The sequence below is a fragment of the Sus scrofa genome, chromosome 2 (assembly GCF_000003025.6).
Source record: "Sus scrofa isolate TJ Tabasco breed Duroc chromosome 2, Sscrofa11.1, whole genome shotgun sequence".
Taxonomy (NCBI): Eukaryota; Metazoa; Chordata; class Mammalia; order Artiodactyla; family Suidae; genus Sus; species Sus scrofa.
The window spans coordinates 59,668,328-59,689,427 of record NC_010444.4 but is presented as its reverse complement, the minus strand read 5'-3'; the positions used below and the strand labels follow the sequence as shown (position 1 = coordinate 59,689,427).

Sequence of the window (21,100 nt, the reverse complement as noted above, 5' to 3'; positions counted from 1 at the left end):
TCCATGTGCTGAGCTTGGCCAGGCAAAGTGGTATATAGAGAAAAGAACCAGCTTGACAGAGCATCAGCTCTCTATGAAGTGCCTTCTATTTCCCCTCCCCCCCCCCACAATCCTGGAGGAGGAACACCCTTCTTGACCCCATTTCCCAGTGGAGGAAACTGAGGCTCAGAGAGGAGATACCAGTTCTCCTGGATTAGTACATCTGGGACCCAAGTGTCAGAGCCAGCTTTACTGTCAGAGTCTATTGAGCGTTTAAGCCACCCTTGGTGACTGGGGAGTCTCAGGGTCTTGTCCCTTTATGGGAACATCAGAGTTTTAGTAGGCTCTTCACATAACTTGGGCAAAAGTTCAGGGAAGACAGATGTACAGGTCAGTGATGTTGAGAATTTGATGGCCCATCAACCATTTACACCTTAGTATGAATGAGCTGCTCAGACTTCCCACTGGCCTTTAATGGGAAGAAGAAAGAACAACTTGGAGCCCACGCCAGGTGCTGGGCAGCAGGCAATACTTTCATTAAGTAGGCATCTACTGGGTCCTAGGTGCTAAGGGCATAGCTGTGAACAAAATGAACATCGTTTCTCTCTCAGGCAGTTCTCAGAAAGTAAGCAATGAACAAGTGAATAGACAAACTAGATACATTCAGACAGGGACCTCTTAATGTGGTGTTTGATCCAAGGCCTGGGCAGAGCAAGGGGAAAGGAGGTACCAAGCAGTGGGAACTGTATGTGGAAAGGTCCTGAGGCAGGACCAAGATTTTTAAAGCCTCTGTGGCTCCTGTTGGGGAAGAAAGGGCTGCTGGGGACAGGGGACAGGAATGGAGGTGGCAATGGCAGGGAGGTGGCTAGGGCAACATCCAGGGAGGATATGGTGAGGCCTGGACCAGGCTAGGGTGTCCAATGGGAGTCAGAGACTGCTGTCACCCCCCCTTTGAGCAGAGGAGGAAACTAGGTCATAGGACCTCAGAGTGTATTGTCCAGGGGCACTGTGGGAGGGAGTGTCAGGCCAGATCTGACTCTGAGACCTTGGCCTCAACCCCAAATGAGGACAGGATGAGGGGAGGGACCTGTTGAGAGCAAATAAGCGGTTTTACTGGGAGGAAATGGAGGCAGAGTTTAGGGCTTTTGAGTCCTCTGACCCCCTTACATGCCACCAGGGGGCAGCAGAGCCACATTGCCTTGGGCCAGGTGAGGAAATGGGTCCCTGCCTCCCCTGCTCCAAGCACCTTAGGAATTGGTCCACATTTGTCCCCTCAGCTTCCAAGGCCCTGTGGGTCTAGCCTCTGGAACACCAGCCCCCCCACGCCTCCTCCCATCCAGCTCTCCAGTGTTCACCCTACTCTAGCCATGCACCTTCCTAGATTGCCAGAATACAAACTGGTCCCACCTGAGGCATTTGCACTTGCTGTCCCCTCTGCCCAGAGCTCTATTTTCCCCATTTGCTCCTTTATTTATTTTGTTATTTTTATTTTTGGCCACCTGTGGCATATAAAGTTCCCAGGCTAGGAATCAAATCCGAGCAGAGCTGCAACCTAGGCCACAGGTGTGGCAACACTGGATCCTTAACCCATTGCACCATTGATCCCGTTGCCCCACAGCAGGAACCCCTGCTCCTTTATTCATTTGTCAAGGCTCCATCAAGCCCTCAAATAGGAAGCCTTTCCTGACCAACGCTCCCGCCCCTACCCACCTCAGGGCTCCCAAGCCCCAGTATATCCATTATGTTCATCCGTTTCCCTTATTGTGACCCCATCATGGGTGTGACTTCCATATTTTCTTGTGTGATTTTTGGGCTGTTTTTCTTACCAGAGGTTTGGGAGCCCCTTGAGGGCCTGACTCGGATCTGTCCTGGTCATCTTATATCTTCAGGCAGGGCCTGGTATACAGCAGGTGCTCAGTTAATGCTTGTGGCACAGACAAATGGGAAACAGCTGGGAGGGCTCTACCGGTGGTGATGATGGGGAGGGGCTTGAAGAGAAGGGCATGAGTTGGGTCCATATGGAAAGGGGACAACAAAGAGGCTGTTCTAAGTGGGAATAGCATTGTCAGCGTGTTCCCTCTGGGGCTTTGGACAGAGAAAGGTAGAAAGAATTTCTGTTTTCTGCTGAGGACACTGGGAGCCACACCAGTATGGGCCTTGGAGGGGCGTGGACAGCTGATGGGCAGATAGAAAGGGCTGGGGTGGTCAGGCCAATGCAGGGTCAGCAGTGGGGGTGTGTATGTCCACATGGGGCTTTGCTTTTCACACAGACTCTGGCATGAGCAGAGCAAGACAAAGTCCGAGGCCCTGACAGAGTTAGCATCTGAACTCCAGGAAAGGGATTCACACAGGAATGTGCTTTTGCTGTAAAACCAGGAGCAGTGGAGGGTTGTGAGCGGGGGAGGGGTGTGACCTGGTGGGCAGTGGGCTGGCGCCAGAGGTTAGTAGCTCACCCAGCCTTTCACAAGACGTCTTTGCTATAGCCACAGGCCCTCTGGATTGTCAGCTGTAGCCCTGTTCTGCAGAGGAGAAAACTGAGGCCAGATGGGCGTGGGAGCAGCAGCTGCTGGGGATGCCAGCACACAGTGGGCATGATGGGAGGCATGTAGGCAGTGCAGGCTGGGAATGAGGGGCAGCTCCTTTACTGGGTGCTGAAGTGTCCCTGGCACACATGGTGGGAGGAGCCCATGGGCACAGCATGTCAGCATATGGTGACACGAGACCATGGCTTCATCCCTACTTGGGTCCCAGACCTGCGGGACTTCAAATTCCTCCCAGGCAGGAGGCTCTGTTCCCTGAATATGGTTTATAGGTGATTCTCAGGACCTGATGATCACAAGGACCACTATCTCTCTTTTTCTCTCTCTTTCTTTTTTACTCTTTTTTTTTTTTTTTTTTTTCTTGGCTGCCCCACAGTGTATGGAAGTTCCTGGACCAGGGATCAGACCTAAGCCACAGTTGTGACCTATGCCGCAGCTGTGGTAACGTCAGATTCTTAACCCACTCTGCCAGGCTGGGGATCGAACCTGTGTCCCAGCCCTCCAGAGACGCTGCTAAACCCATTGTGCCACAGCAGGAACTCCTCGTGAGGACCACTCTTATCCTCATCTCCACATCTGCCCCTGCAGCCGGACCTCAGAATAACTCTGGCCCCACTCTGGTCCAGGCCCCAGTGTCCCCCTCCTAGACCCAGTTATAACCCCTCACTAGCCTCCTGCCACCTCTACTCCTGCCCCCAACAGCTGCTGTTCCTCATGGCAGACCTGGGGAAGTGTTTTACAGGCATCGGCCAGATCACACCCTTCCCCTGCTCACACATCCTCCATGGCACCCTATTGCTCCTACAGTAAAACTGCTGTTATCCCTGCAGCCCACAAGGCCCGCATGGTGAGTCTTGCCAGCATCTTCCCCTCAGTCATACCTCAGGGCCTTTGCATGAGCTGTACTTTCTGCCTGGGATGCTCTTTCTCCATGGCTGGCTTCTCTTCCTTCTCACTATCTGGCTGAAATGTCACCTGCTAGAGGATTCCTGGCTAAAGTTGTCCTTTGCCAGTATTACTCCTGTTCTTTTCCTTCCCCGACTTCAGTGTTTGAAGTTAACTTGTTTATTTGGTTGTTTCTTGTTGACTTTCTGCCTCTCTCACTGGACTGGGGACCCCTGAGGGTAGGGATTATTTGTAGCTCATGTTCCTGGAGTTCAGTACAAGGGCAGGTACACAGTAGATGCTTAGTTTGTGGAGTGAATGAATAGCCAGATATGGGTGTTTGAGCCCCGTTCTGGGGGGCCTGGAGAGCAGACCTGGGGAGACACTCAGTAGATAAATGGGCTGCAGGGTGTAGGCCACCTGAAAGTGATACTGGGCTTGGAGAGGTCAAGGTGGGGAATCTGAGAGAGACTTGAGAAACAGAATCAGTGGCAAGGTAGATGGGCAGGGTTAGGGCCTACACATCCGTCAACAGCACCCCCTACATTCCCCAGTTTTCTCTTAGAGGTGAGGGCTGGGCTCCAGGTCAGGCCTGGGCAAGTTCCCATAGTGTCATGTGGCCTGTGAAGGGTCTATCCTCAGGGTGACAGTGTCCCCAACTTCCTAGGGCTGTCATGAGAGGAGGAAGCATTAATTCACAGTCTACTGTGTGAGGCATTCCTCCTTCCACAGTGGAGATGAACTGTGCCCTCTGCCCTGACCAGGCACTTTCTGTTCCTCCAATTTTATTCCACTTTCGCAAGGGGACATGTATAGATGGGCAAACAGAGGCTGGGAAGTTATTAAGACTAACATTTATCAAACATTTACCAGGCACTGTTGGAGGCACAGTGTAATTTTCACATTGGCCCCATTTGTCCTTCCATTCTACAGTTGAGAATTATGAGGCTTGAGAAGTTAAAGCAGGCATTTGATTCCTGATAGTAGACAGGCTGATGGCCTTTCCCATCACACAAACAGGAAGAGCATATCAGATGCCCTGACTCAGTTTGCTAAACATTCTGTGCTGGAAGATGCTAGGAAGATGCCAAGTCTGGGGAAAGTAGAGCTGGACAGACATAAGAGAAGGCTTCCTGGAGGAGGGAATGGTGGATTTTGCCAGGCAGGAAAGGCATTCCTAGGAGTGGAGCCAGCGTAGGCGCGATAGCTTGAGCCGGGCCAGGCCGCTGGATGGGACTTGAGTGCCGCTCTCAAAAGAGGTTACCGCCGAGTGAGGGGGGCAAAGGGGGCGTGATCTGATTTACATTTTGAGGGATGTGAGTCTAGTTCCCTTCCAGGTGCCGCCAACGCCCCGCCCCCGCCGCCCGCAACCCTGGCAACGCCCCGCCCCTCCGCCCGCGGCCCTGGAAACGTCCCGCCCTCCGCCCGCGGCCCTGGAAACGCCCCGCCCACTCGCCCGCACGCGGGTCCACCAGCCTTGCTTCCGCGTCGCTCGCCCCACCCCTCCAGGCCAGGCCCCGCCCCCGATCTGTCCTGGGCGGGGTTCCCGGCCTCGCTCCCTTGCGCGCGCTTCCTCCTCGCCCCCTACCCCTAGCCCGGCGAGGCTCCCACCTGCCCCTAGCTGCGGGGCTGCGGGGGCCGATCCCGCCGAGAAGGTTCGCGCCCCGCCGCCGCTGGTTGCCCCCCCGCGCCTCTCGGGCCTCTGGCGGCGGCGGCGGCACAAAGGGAAGCAGCATGTCCGACCCCAGCTACTGGACGGCGGTGGCGGCGCCCGGCCACCGGAGCCGCCTGGCCAAGGGCGCACTGCTGCAGCGCTCCAAGAGGTAGGGGGCTCCGCGTGGGCAAAGGTGCAGCGGCCGACCTGAGCAGACACGACTTTCCAGAAGTGTGTCTCGGCAGCGTGGCGAGGGCCACTGCGTGTGGCTGTAGGGGGAAGTGGGAGGATGCTTTGGCATCCAGGTATCCCCAGGGGTCCCAGGAACCCTCCTTTCACCGCTTCTCACCTGGACTTGGGGTCTGTCCGCCGGTGTCGCAGCTCCAGTGATGACAGGCAGCAGGGAGTTGGGACTGAAATCAGGATGCGAACCTGGGCCTGTCCTATGGACAGACACAGAGAGGACCTTCTTGGAAAAACTGAAGCTGTTCAGTCCCTGGGGCCCAGTCAGTGGAAATGTTGGTTCAGAAGCAAATATTTGCTGCTGGGGGCTGGTGTGCCTGTCGGGTATCAGAGGGGGAAATCACAGTGTTCCATCCAGAGTAAAGTAGAGTCTCATTTTACCCTTCTGAAAGACAGAGAAGCTTAGGGCTGTGGGCTCCACTGGACCTGCGTACAAATTCCATCTCAGCCACTTCCAGGCTGTGTGATCTCAGGCAGTTCCTTAACCTCTCTGAGCTTGGGTATCTCGTTAGTGCTTGGTTGGAGCATGCCCAGAGGGGAGTACAGGCAAACACTGGGCAGTGGGCAAAGACTGCTGGAGGACCTGGAATGCCTCATCCAAGGTTTCGGCTCTTCTGACAGAACCAGGGGAGCCCCAGAAGGCTTATGGGCACCTCAGGGATCAGCTGCAGTAAAGTGGGCTCAAGCCCCCCTTTTTTGACATAATTCTCACTCTGTTGTACCACAGGGGTGGTTATTGAAACACTGTCCTGGGCCTTCTCCAGGGAGGGCTGAGCAAATAGTTGGTGCTCAGTAAAGGCTCTGGAAGTGAGCAGATAATGCCCTGTTCCTCTTTGAGATCTCAGATGTGGAAATCAGGCAGGACCTGAGAGCGGGGTGGGGGGTGGGGGAAGAATGGGGGGAGGGAGTGCTTTTCCCAAATGCTGTTAGAAGTGAAAAATGATGTGTATGCAGGCTCAGCTGGGGAGTGAGGAGCCAGGTGAGGGGCTAGAAGAGGATGTGGGCTCTCAAATGTGTGTGTGTGTTGGGGGGGAGGACAGGAAGTTTTGCAGGAACCTGTGGGTTTCACTTTTGCTTTTGCACCCCAGGCTGGAGGACAGTCTTTGTGGCTGTTGACATCTGTGGCCTCAGTTTCCCTGGCTGGAAAATGGGTACAGCTGGTCTCTCCCTCCTCCAGGCTCGTTGGTATTGGCAAATGTTGGTGATTTAACTCACTGGAGAGGTGTTGCCTGCTCTCCCACCAGGCACCAAGCCCTGTCAACAATGGTGGGAGAAAGATGACAATATCCAAAGCCACCACCGTTTACTTGGTGCCAGGCCTGAAGCACTGTGTATGCACTTGCAAGGTCTACAGATGGGGAAACTGAGGCTCAGAGGAGCAGCTGTACATAAAACCATGGATAGGCTGAACCCCTCCTCCCTGCACACCTTGTCTCCTGCTGCTGACCATGCCCTCCTTGGCCTGCACTGTGCCCTCTGCCTAGGACACCATTCCTGGTCTTGTGAGGCCCTGAAGTTTCATCTCTCCCTCCGTGTGCAGTGCTCCCCGCCGAGGCTGGGCTGCGTCGGCGGCGGGCGGCTCGGGCTGTGTGGGCTGATGCTCTTGCCGAGCAAGCAGAGCCGTTGCTGGGCGACTGCTCTGGGGTTGGGGGGGGGTGTTGTTGCTCCCAACTTCCCTCTGCCAGGGCGGGGGCTGGGGCCAGGGCACAGATGGGAGAGACAGGGCAAGGGCGGCGAGCCTGGGCCAGGAGTCTGGCAGCCTGCAGGGAGCTGAGTTCGAGGGAGGGAAACATGTGGGAAAAAGTTCAGCAGAATGACAGGACCCAACTGTGCAAGATGCTGGCTTTAGGGTTTCTAAGGGTTAGATTGGTGTTCTGGGGGGATCCTGGGGTGGGGGCTTGCTAAGAGATTGGAGCAGTGGCCCTGGGCAAAGGTACAACCCACCTGTGGACTCACAGGGGCCTCTCCACCCTCTGCCCTATTTGCCAATGTGGTGACCACAACATGGGCAGCATTTGGGGGTGGGGGGAGTTCCCACTGTGGCACAACGGGATCAGCAGCATCTTGGGAGTGCTAGGATGCAGAATTGATCCCCAGCCCATCACAGTGGATTAAGGGTCTGGCCATTGCTGCAGCTATGGCTTAGGTTGCGAATGTGGTTCAGATCTGATCCCTGGCCTGGGAACTCCATATGCTGCAGGGTGACGAAAAAAGAACAAAAAAAAGATTGTGGGGGTGGGGTTATGAACTCAGAAGCCTACAAAACTGGGCCAGGGGCTCCTGGGCCGAGCTAAGGGCCGTGGGGGAGTCTGCCTGGGGAGCAGAGAGGGAAAAGGCATGCCCCCAAGCTGACACCCATTTGCCCCCAGATGGGCACATGGTCCTCTGCGCCAGGAGACCTGGACTTGACCTTGTCCCCACCTTCCTCTACAGTTGCCGCAGTGGGAACCGCAAGAGCCTAGTGGTAGGAACACCTTCACCGACCCTTTCCAGGCCCCTCTCGCCACTGTCAGTTCCAACGGGTGAGTGTGGGGGCAGTCCGGTGGGGTTGAGGCATCCTCGTGTCACCCCCGCCACCCCTGCCGACTCCATTTCTCCCACCTCCTCCCCAGCAGGCAGCAGCCCTCTAGACAGTCCTCGGAACTTCTCAGCTGCATCCGCTGTCAACTTCCCTTTTGCCAGGAGGTGAGCGGTCCCCGGCTTTGGGGGATGATGTTGGCATGATGGGCAAGGGGACAGGCAGGGGCATGCGCTTGGTGGCTGGACCTGCCTCCTCATTGGCCTTTTCCCCTCCCCGCCGGCCTCTGCCCTGTGGCCCCGTCTCTCCCTCTGGCTCCCACCCCTGGCAAATGCATGGCCTCCTGCAGTCACATCCCACGCACAGACAGGTAATTTCTCTGAGCCCTGAGGGAGGGGGAGGAGGCGGGGGTGGCATGGCCCTGTCCAAGAATGGTTCATTCGCTAAAAGTTATTAATTCACTTAACAAGAGCTGATGGAGGACCTGTTGTGTGCCAAGCACGTAAACATGGCTTTTTCATTCAACGTTGTTTATTGAGTGCCTGCTGGGTGCCGTGCCCTATGCTGGAGGCTAAGGAAAGGGAGGCTGGACTTTGGCCCTCAAGGGGATCTTCATTCTCGTGGGAGTGGCCAGCGTGTACCCCAGCAGCTGCAACTCCAAGAGTGGCTTTGACGGGGGACCGAACTGGCAGCTGGCATCAGGGAGGACATCCCGGAGGAGGCATCTGAAGAACAAGGAGAAAATACGCAGTGGACTTACTCAAACTGTATCCCCATTCTCGGCCTTTTCAGAAGGCCCTTCCTCCCATGGGGCCAGAATCTGCCAGCCACAGTGCCTGCCCTTGGTCCCCACAAACCGCAGGGGCCGTGCCTTCCTTCCAACTTGTCATTCTCCTCTCCAGGGCTGACGGCAGAAGATGGTCCCTTGCATCCCTCCCGTCTTCTGGCTATGGAACCAACACGCCCAGCTCTACTCTCTCGGTATCCGCAGTCCCACCTTGGCAGGCAGGCAGGGGAGTGCCGGGTTGGGGTGGGAGAGACCTGTCTTTGGATTTTTTTTTTTTTTTTTTTGTCCTTTTGCCATTTCTTGGGCCGCTCCTGTGGCATATGGAGGTACCCAGGCTAGGGGTCTAATCCTAGCTGTAGCCGCCAGCCTACACCACAGCCACAGCAATGCGGGATCCAAGCTGCGTCTACAACCTATGGCTCACGGCAACGCCAGATCCTTAACCCACTGAGCAAGGCCAGGGATCGAACTTGCAACCTAATAGTTCCTAGTTGGATTTGTTAACCACAGCCACGATGGGAACTCCTGGATTTTTTTTTAAGGTGTTAGATAGTTGTCTAGTCAGCAAACATTCTGGCTGCCCCCTCTGTGCCCATTTTGGGCAATGAGGGCATCCCTGAGGACCCAGCCTTGGCCCCAAGGAGCTCCCTGTCTGGGGTACACAGACCCTCATCTTTGTGTGGTTGAAGAGAGTCTTGAGGCTACCGAGGGAGCAGGTAGGGAGGGCTTCCTGGAGGAGGGGGCATCAAAGCTAGAGTTTTATTTTTATTTATTTATTTATTTATTTTTGTCTTTTTGCCATTTCTTGGGCTGCTCCTGCGGCATATGGAGGTTCCCAGGCTAGGGGTCGAATCAGAGCTATAGCCGCTGGCCTACACCAGAGCCACAGCAACACGGGATCCAAGCCGCGTCTGCAACCTACACCACAGCTCACAGCGACTCCAGATCCTTAACCCACTGAGCAAGGCTAGGGATCGAACCCACAACTTCATGGTTCCTAGTCAGATTCATTAACCACTGAATCACGTCGGGAACTCCAAAGCTGGAGTTTTAAATGATGTATAGGAGTCAGACAGGAGAGCTACCATCCAATGACCAGCAGACAGCCTGGGCCTTAAGGGTAATGCTGGGGTCCTGGCTGTAGCACTGACCGTGAACCCATGGCCCTAATACCCTTTCCTGCCAGTCGAGCTCATCCTCCCGGGAGCGGCTCCACCAGCTTCCTTTCCAACCGACGCCAGACGAACTGTGCTTCCTGTCCAAGCATTTCCGCAGCTCAGAGAGTGTGGCTGATGAGGAGGGCGGCCACCGCTCACCTCGCCTTCGCCCCCGCTCCCGCAGCCTCAGGTGGGCCTCGACCTCTAACCCCAGCTGCAGCCCTTCCCTGGGCTGCCATTGGGAACCACATCACAGCTCCCCCTCCCACCTTGGGTCCTGACCCTGCCCAAGCCCGGCCTCTGGCCCTGGGCCCTCAGTCCTGGCTCAGCCGCCCTTCCCTGGGCTGTGTTTTGGGTCCCATGTCACAAGCCAGTTGTCCCCTCCTTCAGCCCTGGACGCACAACAGGGACCTTCGACAATGAGATCGTCATGATGAATCATGTGTACCGGGAAAGATTCCCCAAGGTGGGCAACGCCTGGTGGCCGGACCAGCCCCAGCTCCCCTCCGTGTTGCCATCCCTCCATGGTCCTCTCTTTCTTCCTGGATGTGTCCTCTTATCTGTCCATTTCTGTTTTTCCCTCTCTATCTCTGTCTTGATGCCCTCCCCCTACCCACCTCTATACTCGTTGCTTCTTCCCCTTCAGTCCTTGGACCCCCTCTGTCTGCAAGACAGTCTCGCCCTCCCCCATCTGTGCATGTTGCTCCCGAGCCGCATCCAGTGACCAGGTCACCCTGTCTCCCCCATCTCCCCCTGCCCAGGCCACGGCACAGATGGAGGGCCGTCTGCAGGAGTTCCTGGCCACCTTCTCGCCTGGCGCCCGGCTGGCACTGGCTGATGGCGTGCTGGGTTTCATCCACCACCAAATCATCGAGCTGGCCCGCGACTGCCTAGCCAAGTCTGGAGAGGCGCTTGTCACCTCCCGCTACTTCCTGGAGATGCAGGAGAAGCTGGAGAGGCTGCTGCAGGATGTGCGTGATTGGCTGGGGAGCGGGGTAGACTTGGGGTTTGGGGGGCCCCAGGCAGGGCAAGGTGGGACCAAGGGCCTGTGTGTGATGCTACCACCCATCTGCCCCCAGGCCCACGAGCGCTCAGACAGTGAGGAAGTTGGCTTCATTGTCCAGCTTGTCCGGAAGCTGCTGATCATCATCTCAAGGCCGGCGAGGCTCCTTGAATGCCTGGTGAGTGTCTTGGCACACGGCGGGGTGCAAAGTCCTTGGCAGGGCTGAGACCAGGCCTCCAACAATCCTGCCGAGGTACAAGAGACAGTCCCCATGGCATAGGGCTTTGAGAGGGACACGTGGCTGCCAGGCTGGGATGGGCTTCCCAGAGAGGGAGCCAGGAGCTGAGATCCGGGGGACAAGTTGGAGCCACTGGTGAGGATGCTCCAGACGGGGAGCGGCAGGAGCAAAGGCCTCGGCTAACCAACCCCTCTGTACCCCCAGGAGTTTGACCCTGAGGAGTTTTACCACCTGCTGGAGGCTGCCGAGGGCCAGGCCCGCGAGGGCCAGGGCATCAAGACGGACCTGCCGCAGTACATCATTGGGCAGCTGGGCCTGGCTAAGGACCCCCTCCAGGGTGAGCTGGGGTGGGGGTGGGGCAGAAAGAGGAAACTGGGGTGAGACTAGGGTGGGGCGGAGATTCCAACCCACGCTCATCTGACTGTGGGGCCGCCACACAGTCCTTCCTCTCTCTTTGGCGGCCCTGTTCTCTGCCACCTGCAGGGTACATTATGGGGAAAGTGCCTGGGATTCTGGGGGAAAGTTGCCACAGACAGGTTGGACCCCCTGACCTCCCAGCTGCCTTGGAGCCTCAGTGTCCTCAAAGGCTAAATTGAGGGGTTCCCGCTGTGGCGTAGCAAAATCAAATCCTACTAGGAACCATGAGGTTGCGGGTTCGATCCCTGGCCTCACTCAGTGGGTTAAGAATCCAGCATTGGAGTTCCCTTTATGGTGCAGCGGAAATGAATCCGACTAGGAACCATGAGGTTGTGGGTTCGATCCCTGGCCTCGCTCAGTGGGTTAAAGATCTGGCGTAGCCTTGAGCTATGGTGTAGGTCACAGATGCGGCTCAAATCTGACATTGTTGCGACTGTGACATAGGCCAGTGACTACAACTCTGATTTGACCCCTAGCCTGGGACCCTCCATGTGCTGCAGTTATGGCCCTAAAAAGGAAAAAAAAAAAAAAAAAAAAAAAAAAACTAAATTAAGTTGAGTTGAGCCAGGGGACTAGGGGACCACGAACCCTTTCCCAGTTTCATCTGACTGGGACCCAGAGTCAGACAAGGCAAGCCATGGGCACTATCTAGGTGGTCAAGACAGCTGGGACATGGTGCTAGGGAGAGCATTGAACTTGAAGCTGGCCTGGTTCAGGGCTGGTTAAGGAAGCTCTGGGAAGAGAAGATGTTCAGGCTGTGGCCAGAAAGTGGAGAGGTGACCAGGCGCAGATCTGGGGGAGAGAGAAGGTGAGCCAGGCAGGGATAATGGCAAAGGCAGAGGTCCTGAGGTGGTTCTGTGCCTGGTGTGTTGGAAGAGCAGCAAGGAAGGTGTGTGGCTGAGGAAGGAGGGCAGCCGGGGGAGGCAATGGGGTCAGTATCATAGGCTATGCTAACCCTGGGACTGGGCTGTCATTGTCCTCATTCAAAGCTGGAGAGGCTGGAGTTCCCAGTGTGGTTCATTGGGTTAAGAACCCAACTAGTATCCATGAGGATGTGAGTTTGAACGCTAGCCTCTCGATCAGTGGGTTAAGGATCCAGCATTGCAAGGATCCTACCAAGCTTCCGCATAGGTCACAGATGCAGCTCAGATCTGGCATTGCCATGACTGTGGCACAGGCTGGCATTTGCAGCTCCGATTCGACCCCTACCTGGGAAATTCCATATGCTGCAGGTGCAGCCATTAAAATAAAAAGTCTGGAGGAGTTCCCATCGTGGCGCAGCAGAAACAAGTCAGACTAAGAACCATGAGGTTGCGAGTTTAATCCTGGCCTCGCTCAGTGGGTTAAGGATCTGGCATTGCCATGAGCTGTGGTGTAGGTCACAGACGCGGCTGGGATCTGATGTGGCTGTGGCATAGGCCAGCAGCTGTAGCTCCAATTTTATCCCTAGCCTGGGAATGTTCATATGCCATGGGTGTGGCCCTAAAAAGCCAAAAAAAAAAAAAAAAACAAACCTGGAGAGACTGAGGCTCCAGGTAGATGAGGTTGAGCTGAGGTTCAAGCCCAGATGTGCCTGAGACCACATCGCCCATGGACTGGCTGTGTGGCCACAGCCATCCTCCGGCCTGTCTGACGAAGATGGCGCAATTGGTACTGTGGGTGGGCCCGGGTGTCAGCGGAAGCAGGAAGTGGCCAGGCAGGCAGGTGGCAGCAGATCATCTCCCCAGCACTGTGTGGGGGTGGGGGCCACCAAGAGCAGGTGGGGCTGCATCTGAACCTGGCCCTCCCTCACCCTGAGGCTCACTGCCCCATCCCAGCCTCACTCTGTCACCACAGGACACTGTCTTCATTGCCACCATCACTGCTGACATTCGCCAACTGCTCACTCTCACTCTTAGCCACCCCCTCTGCCAAGCCCTGGGGCTGGAAACCAAAGGGGCTGCCCCTGGCCGTGCCCTGAACTGAGGAGGATGTTAGGAGCTGTCACCCGTAGGGCCATGTCACAGCTGGTGTTCATGGGCCCAAGGCTTGGAGCCAGGGTTGGATGAAGACTGAGCAGTCCTATCCTAGGCTTCCCACTGGCCCTTCTAGAAGATTCCTCAGTCGTCACTCAGTCCAGCCTCCTGGTTTAGACCAAGACCTGGACACAGGAGGGGCTCAGGGACAGTATCATGGGAGCTAATCAAGCCCCAGCCCAGGATGAGTCTTGAAGGCCTCAGGAAGTCTCTGGGTGATGGTGAGGCAGGGCTCAGAAACCCCATTTGAGGCTCCTCCCTCATCTTACAGAGATGGTGCCTCTGAGTCACCTTGATGACAGTGGAGGGCAGCCCCCAGCACCCGAGTCCCCAGAGGTAAGTTGAAGAGCTTTAGCGCCCCCACCTGTCTAGATCTTTAGATGGTAAACAAGGGGCTGCCTTTGCTCTTTGTTGAAGTTTTGCATGTAGTAGGTGCTTAATAAATGCCTATGACTTTGGGGGGAAGTGGGGGCAAGTGAGAGTGCTCTGTCCTCTTGGAGATTGGACAGGGAAGAGTTGGAGGGGGGCACTGGAAGGGGGGTTTTGCAGGATGTATAGGAGTTTTCTGGAAGGAGAGCACACACTGCTTGACCAAAACTTCAGAAACTTGGAAGCTGAGTTTAATAAGTTTATACAGGAGAGGAAGGAGCGTCAGGTGCCAGGGCCAGTGCCAGGACCAGTGGAACTTGGGGGCAGGACAAACCCAGCCTGCCCTGCCCTGAAGTGGGGCAGCACCCTGACTCACCCTCTCGCCCCCCAGAGTCGTGCCCTGGTCGGCCCTTCACGGAGGAAACCATGTGAGAGTGACTTTGAGACTATCAAACTGATTAGCAATGGAGCTTATGGGTGAGTCCTCGGGTCCCCTGTGGACCCATTTCTCAGATGCACAGAGAGCTGAAGCCCATGCGGGCCCTGAGGGTGCAGACAAGGAAAGTGAGGCCTGCAGAGAGAAGTGGAGACACCCGGCAGCAGACACCCAGGGCATGGCCTTGGAAGGGTTTGTCCATGATCTCGACCCTTACTTGCCCCAGAGGTAGGAGGTTCTAGAAATTTGGGGACTGATCAAGGAAAAAGGTGGCCACTGGATGGCAATAGCAGGCAGTGAGCATTGTTTAAGTACCACTTTGACAGATTTGCATTGGGGGGAGGGGGGAGGAGAGGGGAATCCCTTACAGCATAAGACCACGAGGGTGGTGAGGAGTTCCCTTCGTGGCATAGTGGAAACGAATCCAACTAGGAACCATGAGGTTGCGGGTTTGCTCCCTGGCCTCACTCAGTGGGTTAAGGATCCGGTATTGCCATGATCTGTGGTGTAGGTCGCAGATGCAACTCAGATCTGATGTTGCTGTGGCTGCGGCATAGGCTGGCAGCTGTAGCTCCAATTTGACCTCTAGCCTGGGACCTCCATATGCCCGGGTGTGGCCCTAAAAAGCAAAAAAAAAAAAGAAAGAAAGAAAAAGACAGAGACCATGGGGTGTGAGGGGATTGTGGAGGAGGCTTTTGTGTCAGCTGTACAGTGGGGATTCTTTGGGGCTGAGAGTTTGAGCAGCTTTGGGTCTTTATAGCCCCAGCGTTTATCTTATCTGCAGAGTATGCAAACCCTCAGGCTCTAAATGGCTAAAACTCTGCTTGTTTGAGCTATATTTAAAGCAATTTGAGTTCGAGCCAGAGGAGCTTTTGAGCTAATGGGTCTCAGCCAGCTGTGAAGAAATAACCTAGGGGACATCTTTGGCTCTTTATATGATACCAGGGAGGGTGGCTTAAGGCTTAAATCCAGGGGCTGGCTGCTTTGGGAGAAGGGCTAGGTAAGGAGAACAGGTGCCCTGGGTGGATGGCGCAGCACAGGCAGAGGCACAGGAGCTTGGGTTCTGGGTCCAGATCAGATCCCGGTGCTTGCCGGGCCCTGGATCTCCGGCTTCAAGGAGCCTGGCCCCCTCCAGGGCTGTCTACCTGGTGCGGCACCGGGACACCAGGCAGCGCTTCGCCATCAAGAAGATCAACAAGCAGAACCTGATCCTGCGCAACCAGATCCAGCAGGTCTTCGTGGAGCGCGACATCCTCACCTTTGCCGAGAATCCCTTTGTGGTCAGCATGTTCTGCTCCTTTGAGACCCGGCGCCACTTATGCATGGTCATGGAGTATGTGGAAGGTGCGGTCACTGGGGGCTTACATGCCTCCAGCAATGGAGAGCTCATCCCTTATCCAGGAAAAAGTCCCTCCTTTGACCAAGCTAGGGGCTGCTGGGGTCCTCCATGGGGTCCCAGCCTGCCGGGGGGGGCCTCAGTCTGTGGTGGGGGAGCTAGCCTGGGGGGACTGGAGCTGGGGGAGCCCAAAGAGTGCTCTAGGGGCAGGATGGACAGCCCAGGCAGAGGGGACTGGTAGGTAGAGGCTTGGAGGCTAGCATAAAAGCAGGCTAGGGAGGGAGGTACCGGTGGGAAGGGCCAGGTTGGGCTGGGGGCCAGGGTGAGGAGTTGTGGGATCGCATTTGTAGTTCAGGAAAGAGAAGAGCCTTCAGGTAAGTGTAGGGATGTTCATTTACCCAGGTGCTTCCAGGTAAGGAGAGGGAGGAGGCACTTAGGAGGCACCAGCTGTGTGCAGCGGGAGGGACTGTTTGCTTACAAAAGCTGCTGCCCTGCCAGGAGGAAATCAGAAGGCAGGGTGTGCCCACCCTCCCGCTCCCAGTTCCTGATTCAGGACAGATTGGGGCTGCTTTGCAGGAGGTCGGGAGGTCATGCAGGCACAGGTCTTGGGCACGCACAGCCAAGGGTCTCTCTAAGCACATCCGCCTCTCTGCAGGTGGGGACTGTGCCACCCTCCTAAAGAACATGGGCCCGCTGCCCGTGGACATGGCCCGCATGTACTTTGCGGAGACGGTGCTGGCGCTGGAGTACCTGCATAACTACGGGATTGTGCACCGGGACCTCAAGCCTGACAAGTGAGCCTCGCGGGGCGGGGCCTTGGGGGCGGGGCTCAGAGTGGCCTGGGGGCGGGGCCTCTGCGTGGGCCAGGAGCTGCTCAGGAGCACCCTCATCTGGATTCTGCTGGCATCTCGGGGCCCTTGCTGACTGAAGGCAAGGATCTTGGCAATGTTGAGCACCTGTTGTGTACAGAGGAAAGTAGGTACTTAGAGGCGCCTGCTATGTGCAGGGAAAGGACAGTGCACTTATGGAGGCGCTGCCAGGCAAAGAGGATGCACAGACTGGACGAGGGAGGGGACCAGGCACTCAGAGAGCTGCTGCCACACAAGGGAAGTGAACATGCACTTATGAGACAGCAGCTTTGGAAAAATTGATATGTGAGGAAAGGGACTATGCATGCCCTGAGCACCTACTATGTATTAGTGCAGGGAAGAAGGAGGGTGTTGGGATGTTTATTTCATCCTAGCATCTAGTAAGCACCTACTGGGTGCATGTCCTCTGTGGGTGGGTGGAAAACACAAGTGTGAGTTGAATAATCCCTCATGCTTTGTAACCCCTACATAATTTTCAAAGTACTCGCCCCGTGCATTAATTGAGCACCTACTGTGTACAGAGAATAGGCCCGCTCTTATATCAAGTCCTTCTGGATACCAGGCAAGAAGTGCGAGTTTCTCAGGTACTTGCCATGTGGAGGTATGGACATAAGCATTGAGTCTGCATGTTTTTGGGCATCTTGTAGTTTACAAGCGGCTGAGAAATCAAAGCACATTCATTTGGCATCTACTGTATACCTGAGCCTGTGCTCACCTTTTTTTTTTTTTTTTTTGGTTTTTTTCTAGGGCCACACCCACGGCATGTGGAGGTTCCCAGGCTAGGGATCTAATTGGCGCTGTAGCCACCAGCCTACGCCAGAGCCACAGCAACATGGCATCCAAGCCACGTCTGCAACTTACACCACAGCTCACGGCAACGCCGGATCCCCAACCGACTGAGCAAGGTCAGGGATCGAACCCTCAACCTCATGGTTCCTAGTCAGATTCATTAGCCACTGAGCCAGGCAGGAACTCCTGTACTCACCATTTTAAGGAACCTAGACAGTGGTAAAACTAACTCCTCACATACTGATGACCCTTTTGAGATTAAAAGTGCATTTTTTTTGCCACACCCTTGACATATGGAAATTCTCAGGCCAGGGATCAAATCTGAGCCGCAACTGTGAGCCACGCCACAGCTGTAGCAATGCCAAATCCTTGACCCACTTCTCTGGGCTGGGGATGGAATCTCTGCCTCAGCAGTGACCCAAACTGCTGCAGAGACAACACCAGATCCTTAACCCACTGCCCAACAGCAGGAACTCCTATAAAGCACTTTTTTTTTTTTTTTTTTAAGGGCTGCACCCTTAGCATATGGAGGTTCCCAGGCTAGGGATCCAGTTGGAGCCATAGCTGCCAGCCTATGCCACAGCCACAGCAACGCAGGATCCAAGCTGCATCTGCAACCTACACCACAGCTCACAGCAACGCCAGATCCTTAACCCACTCAGTGAGGCCAGGAATCCCCTCAACCGCATGGTTCCTAGTCAGATTCGTTTCCACTGTGCCACGATAGGAACTCCAAGCACATTTTGTAACTGTTATGTATTATTGGGTACCAGCTATATAAAGGTGATCAGATCAACAGTTACTAGGCAATGACTGTGTGTCAGGACCCAAATATTTCAACTGTCCTTATTTATAAAGTTTTTATTTTGAGATCAGCATCCATTGAGCACACTGTGTGCCAGGGACAGGTGTCCATTTCTCTGATAGAGGTGTTTGCCATGTGGAGGTATGAACATAAACCTTAAGAGCCCAGCATGGGAGTTCCCATTGTGGCTGAGTGGAATTGAATCTGACTAGTATCCATGAGGATGCAGGTTCGATCCTTGGCCACTCTTAGTGGGTTAAGGATCCGGTGTTGCTGTGAGCTGTGGTATAGGTTGCAGACGTGGCTCGGATCTGGTGTCGCTGTGCCTGTGGAATCACAGCTGCAGCTCTGATTCAACCCCTAGCCTGGGAACCTCCATACGTCATGGGTGTGGCCCTAAAAGACCAAAAAAAAGAGCCCAGCATGCTTTCAGGGTATCTTGTAGTTTGCACGTGGCTGAGAAAACAAAGCAGATGTATAGTTGTCATCCACTGTATCAAAGTACCACAGACCAGGGGGCTTAAACAGAAACTTATTCTCACAGTTCTGGAGGCCAGAAGTTCAAGATCAAGGTGTTGGTAGGGCCTCTGTGCTTGACGCTCTAAGGCTGCTTTGTGCCCATCAGGCCTTTGGGGGTTCATCCTGGAGTAGGGTCTTCCAAGTGTCCCCAAGGCAGGACCTGCCCCTCCCAAGCTTACCACCCTTGGCAAAACAACGTGGGAAGGTGCCCAGACCCAGAGCGTTCAGGGAGGGATAGGTCCACACAACAGGTGCCTGAGAAAGATATTTTTTACTTTTCACTTTGGAAAATTTCAAATACAACCCAGTCAGAAGAAGGTGCCTTAGTTTGCTAGGGCTGCCATAACAAAGTACCACAGACTAGGGGGCTTAAACAGAAATTTATTCTCACAGTTCTGGAGCCCAGAAGTTCAAGATCAAGGTGTGGGTAGGGCTGTGCACCCTCTGAAGGTGGCCAGGGGAGGATCTGTTCCAGGCCTCTCTCCCTCCTGTAGTTCCTAGGCTGTGGCAGCATAAGCCTTATCTTCACATGAAGTATCGCCTGTGTCCAAATTACCCTCCTTTTTTTTTTTTTTTTTTTGCTTTTTAGGGCCGCACTGGCGGCACATGGAGGTTCCCAAGCTACAGGTCGAATTGGAGCTGCAGCTGCCAGCCTACACCACAGCCATAACAATGCCAGATCCGAGCTGCGTCTGTGACCTACACCATAGCTCATGGCAACGTCGGATCCTTAACCCACTGAGTGAGGCCAGGAATTGAACCTGCATCCTTATGGATGCTAGTCAGATTCATTTCCACTGAGCCACAACAGGAACTCCCAAATTTCCCCCCTTTTTTTAATGACACCAGTCATATTGGAATTAGGGGCCACCATACCCCAGTATGACCTCAGCTAATCACCTCTGCAATGACCCTATCTCTTTATTTTATTTTATTTTATTTATTTATTTATTTTGCTTTTTAGGGCTGCACCCACAGCATATGGAGGTTCCCATATTAGGGGTCAAATTGGAGCTATTGCTGCCCACCTGCACCACAGCCACAGCAACAGCAACTCGGGATCCGAGCCACACCTATAACCTACACCACAGCTCACGGCAACGCCGGATCCTTAACCCACTGAGCTAGGTCAGGGATCGAACCCGAAACCTCAAGGTTCCTAGTCAGATGGTTTCTGCTGTGCCCCAACAGGAAGTCCAATACATTTTATTTTTTAATTTATTTTTTATTTTTATTTTTTGTCTTTTTAGGGCCACACCCACAGCATGTGGAGGTTCTCAAGCTAGGGGCTGAATCGGAGCTGTAGCCGCTGGCCTACACCACAGCCACAGCAACGCGGGATCTGAGCCATGTCTGCAACCTACACCACAGCTCACAGCAACGCCGTATCCTTAACCCACTGAGCAAGGGCAGGGATCGAACCCACAACCTCATGGTTCCTAGTAGGATTCGTTAACCACTGCGCCACGATGGGAACTCCCATTTTTTTTTTTTTATTTCAGGGCCGCACCTGCAGCATATGGAAGTTCTCAGGCCTACGCCACAGCCACAGTGACGCCATACCTGAGCTGCATCTGCAGCCTGTGCCACAGCTTGTGGCAACACTGGATCCTTAACCCACTAACTGAGGCCGGGGATTAAACCTGCATCCTCATGGATACTAGTCAGGTTTTTAATCCACTGAGCCACAACAGGAATTCCCTATATTCCCACTTCTTTTTTTTTCAATGTTTTCTTTTTTGGTTTCGGCTGCACACTCTCAGCATCTGAAAGTTCCCAGGCCAGGGATCAAATCTGTGCCACTTCTGTACCCTATGCCACAGATGGCAACACCAGATCCTTAACCCACTGCACTACCGCAAGAACTCCAAGGAAACAAATTTTAAAATATCAAATGGAGTTGGAGGTCCCGTCGTGGCTCAGTGGTTAACGAATCTGACTAGGAACCATGAGGTTACGGGTTCGATCCCTGGCCTTGCTCAGTGGGTTGGGGATCCGGCGTTGCCGTGAGCTGTGGTGTAGGTTGCAGACGTGGCTCGGATCCCAAGTTGCTGTGGCTCTGGCGTAGGCTTGTGGCTACAGCTCCAATTAGACCCCTAGCCTGGGAACCTCCATATGCCGCAGGACCTGCCCAAGGAAATGGCAAAAAGACAAAAAAAATTAAAAAAATCAAATGGAGTCAGTGTATGCAAGAAATGATCCTTTTTGGAGTCCCTGGTGGCTCCATGGGTTAAGGATCCAGCATTGTCACTGCTGTGGTTTAGGTCACTGCTGTGGCACAGGTTCAATCCTAGGCCTAGGAACTTCCACATGCTGCAGAAGTTGTTGGCTTACCTGGTAGCTACACCAAAGTGTTTTTTCCACAGCTGTTGTAGACAGTAGTTCAGGAAATGTCCCTGTTTTTGAAAAACACCAGAGGCACAGAATGGGTGCACCGAATTGTTTCTTTCTAGAGTCAGGTACACAGTAGGTACCAAATAAATGGCTCTTCAACTGACACAACATTGTAAGTCAACTATATTCCAATAAAATTTATGAAAA

At 54.5% G+C, this 21,100-nt stretch overlaps 1 protein-coding gene across 23 annotated transcripts in view; it reads left to right on the top strand.

Annotated features, from left to right (window-relative positions):
- MAST3 (microtubule associated serine/threonine kinase 3) overlaps positions 1 to 21,100 on the top strand; it is a 46,473-nt gene that overhangs the window by 9,945 nt on the left and 15,428 nt on the right. For 5 of the 23 annotated variants that reach the window (XM_021083495.1, XM_021083482.1, XM_021083493.1 and 2 more), the window contains 13 exons: positions 7,735 to 7,823; positions 7,917 to 7,986; positions 8,169 to 8,189; positions 8,722 to 8,800; positions 9,793 to 9,953; positions 10,154 to 10,229; positions 10,525 to 10,734; positions 10,843 to 10,944; positions 11,209 to 11,341; positions 13,708 to 13,772; positions 14,197 to 14,282; positions 15,377 to 15,585; positions 16,233 to 16,371. In XM_021083495.1, coding sequence (XP_020939154.1) covers positions 7,735 to 7,823; positions 7,917 to 7,986; positions 8,169 to 8,189; positions 8,722 to 8,800; positions 9,793 to 9,953; positions 10,154 to 10,229; positions 10,525 to 10,734; positions 10,843 to 10,944; positions 11,209 to 11,341; positions 13,708 to 13,772; positions 14,197 to 14,282; positions 15,377 to 15,585; positions 16,233 to 16,371 — 1,440 coding nt within the window. Of the gene's footprint in view, positions 1 to 2,952; positions 5,228 to 7,734; positions 7,824 to 7,913; positions 7,987 to 8,168; positions 8,190 to 8,721; positions 8,801 to 9,792; positions 9,954 to 10,153; positions 10,230 to 10,524; positions 10,735 to 10,842; positions 10,945 to 11,208; positions 11,342 to 13,707; positions 13,773 to 14,196; positions 14,283 to 15,376; positions 15,586 to 16,232; positions 16,372 to 21,100 lie in introns of those variants that run through there. The other 18 variants (XM_021083494.1, XM_021083481.1, XM_021083492.1 and 15 more) reach the window with 7 other exon arrangements.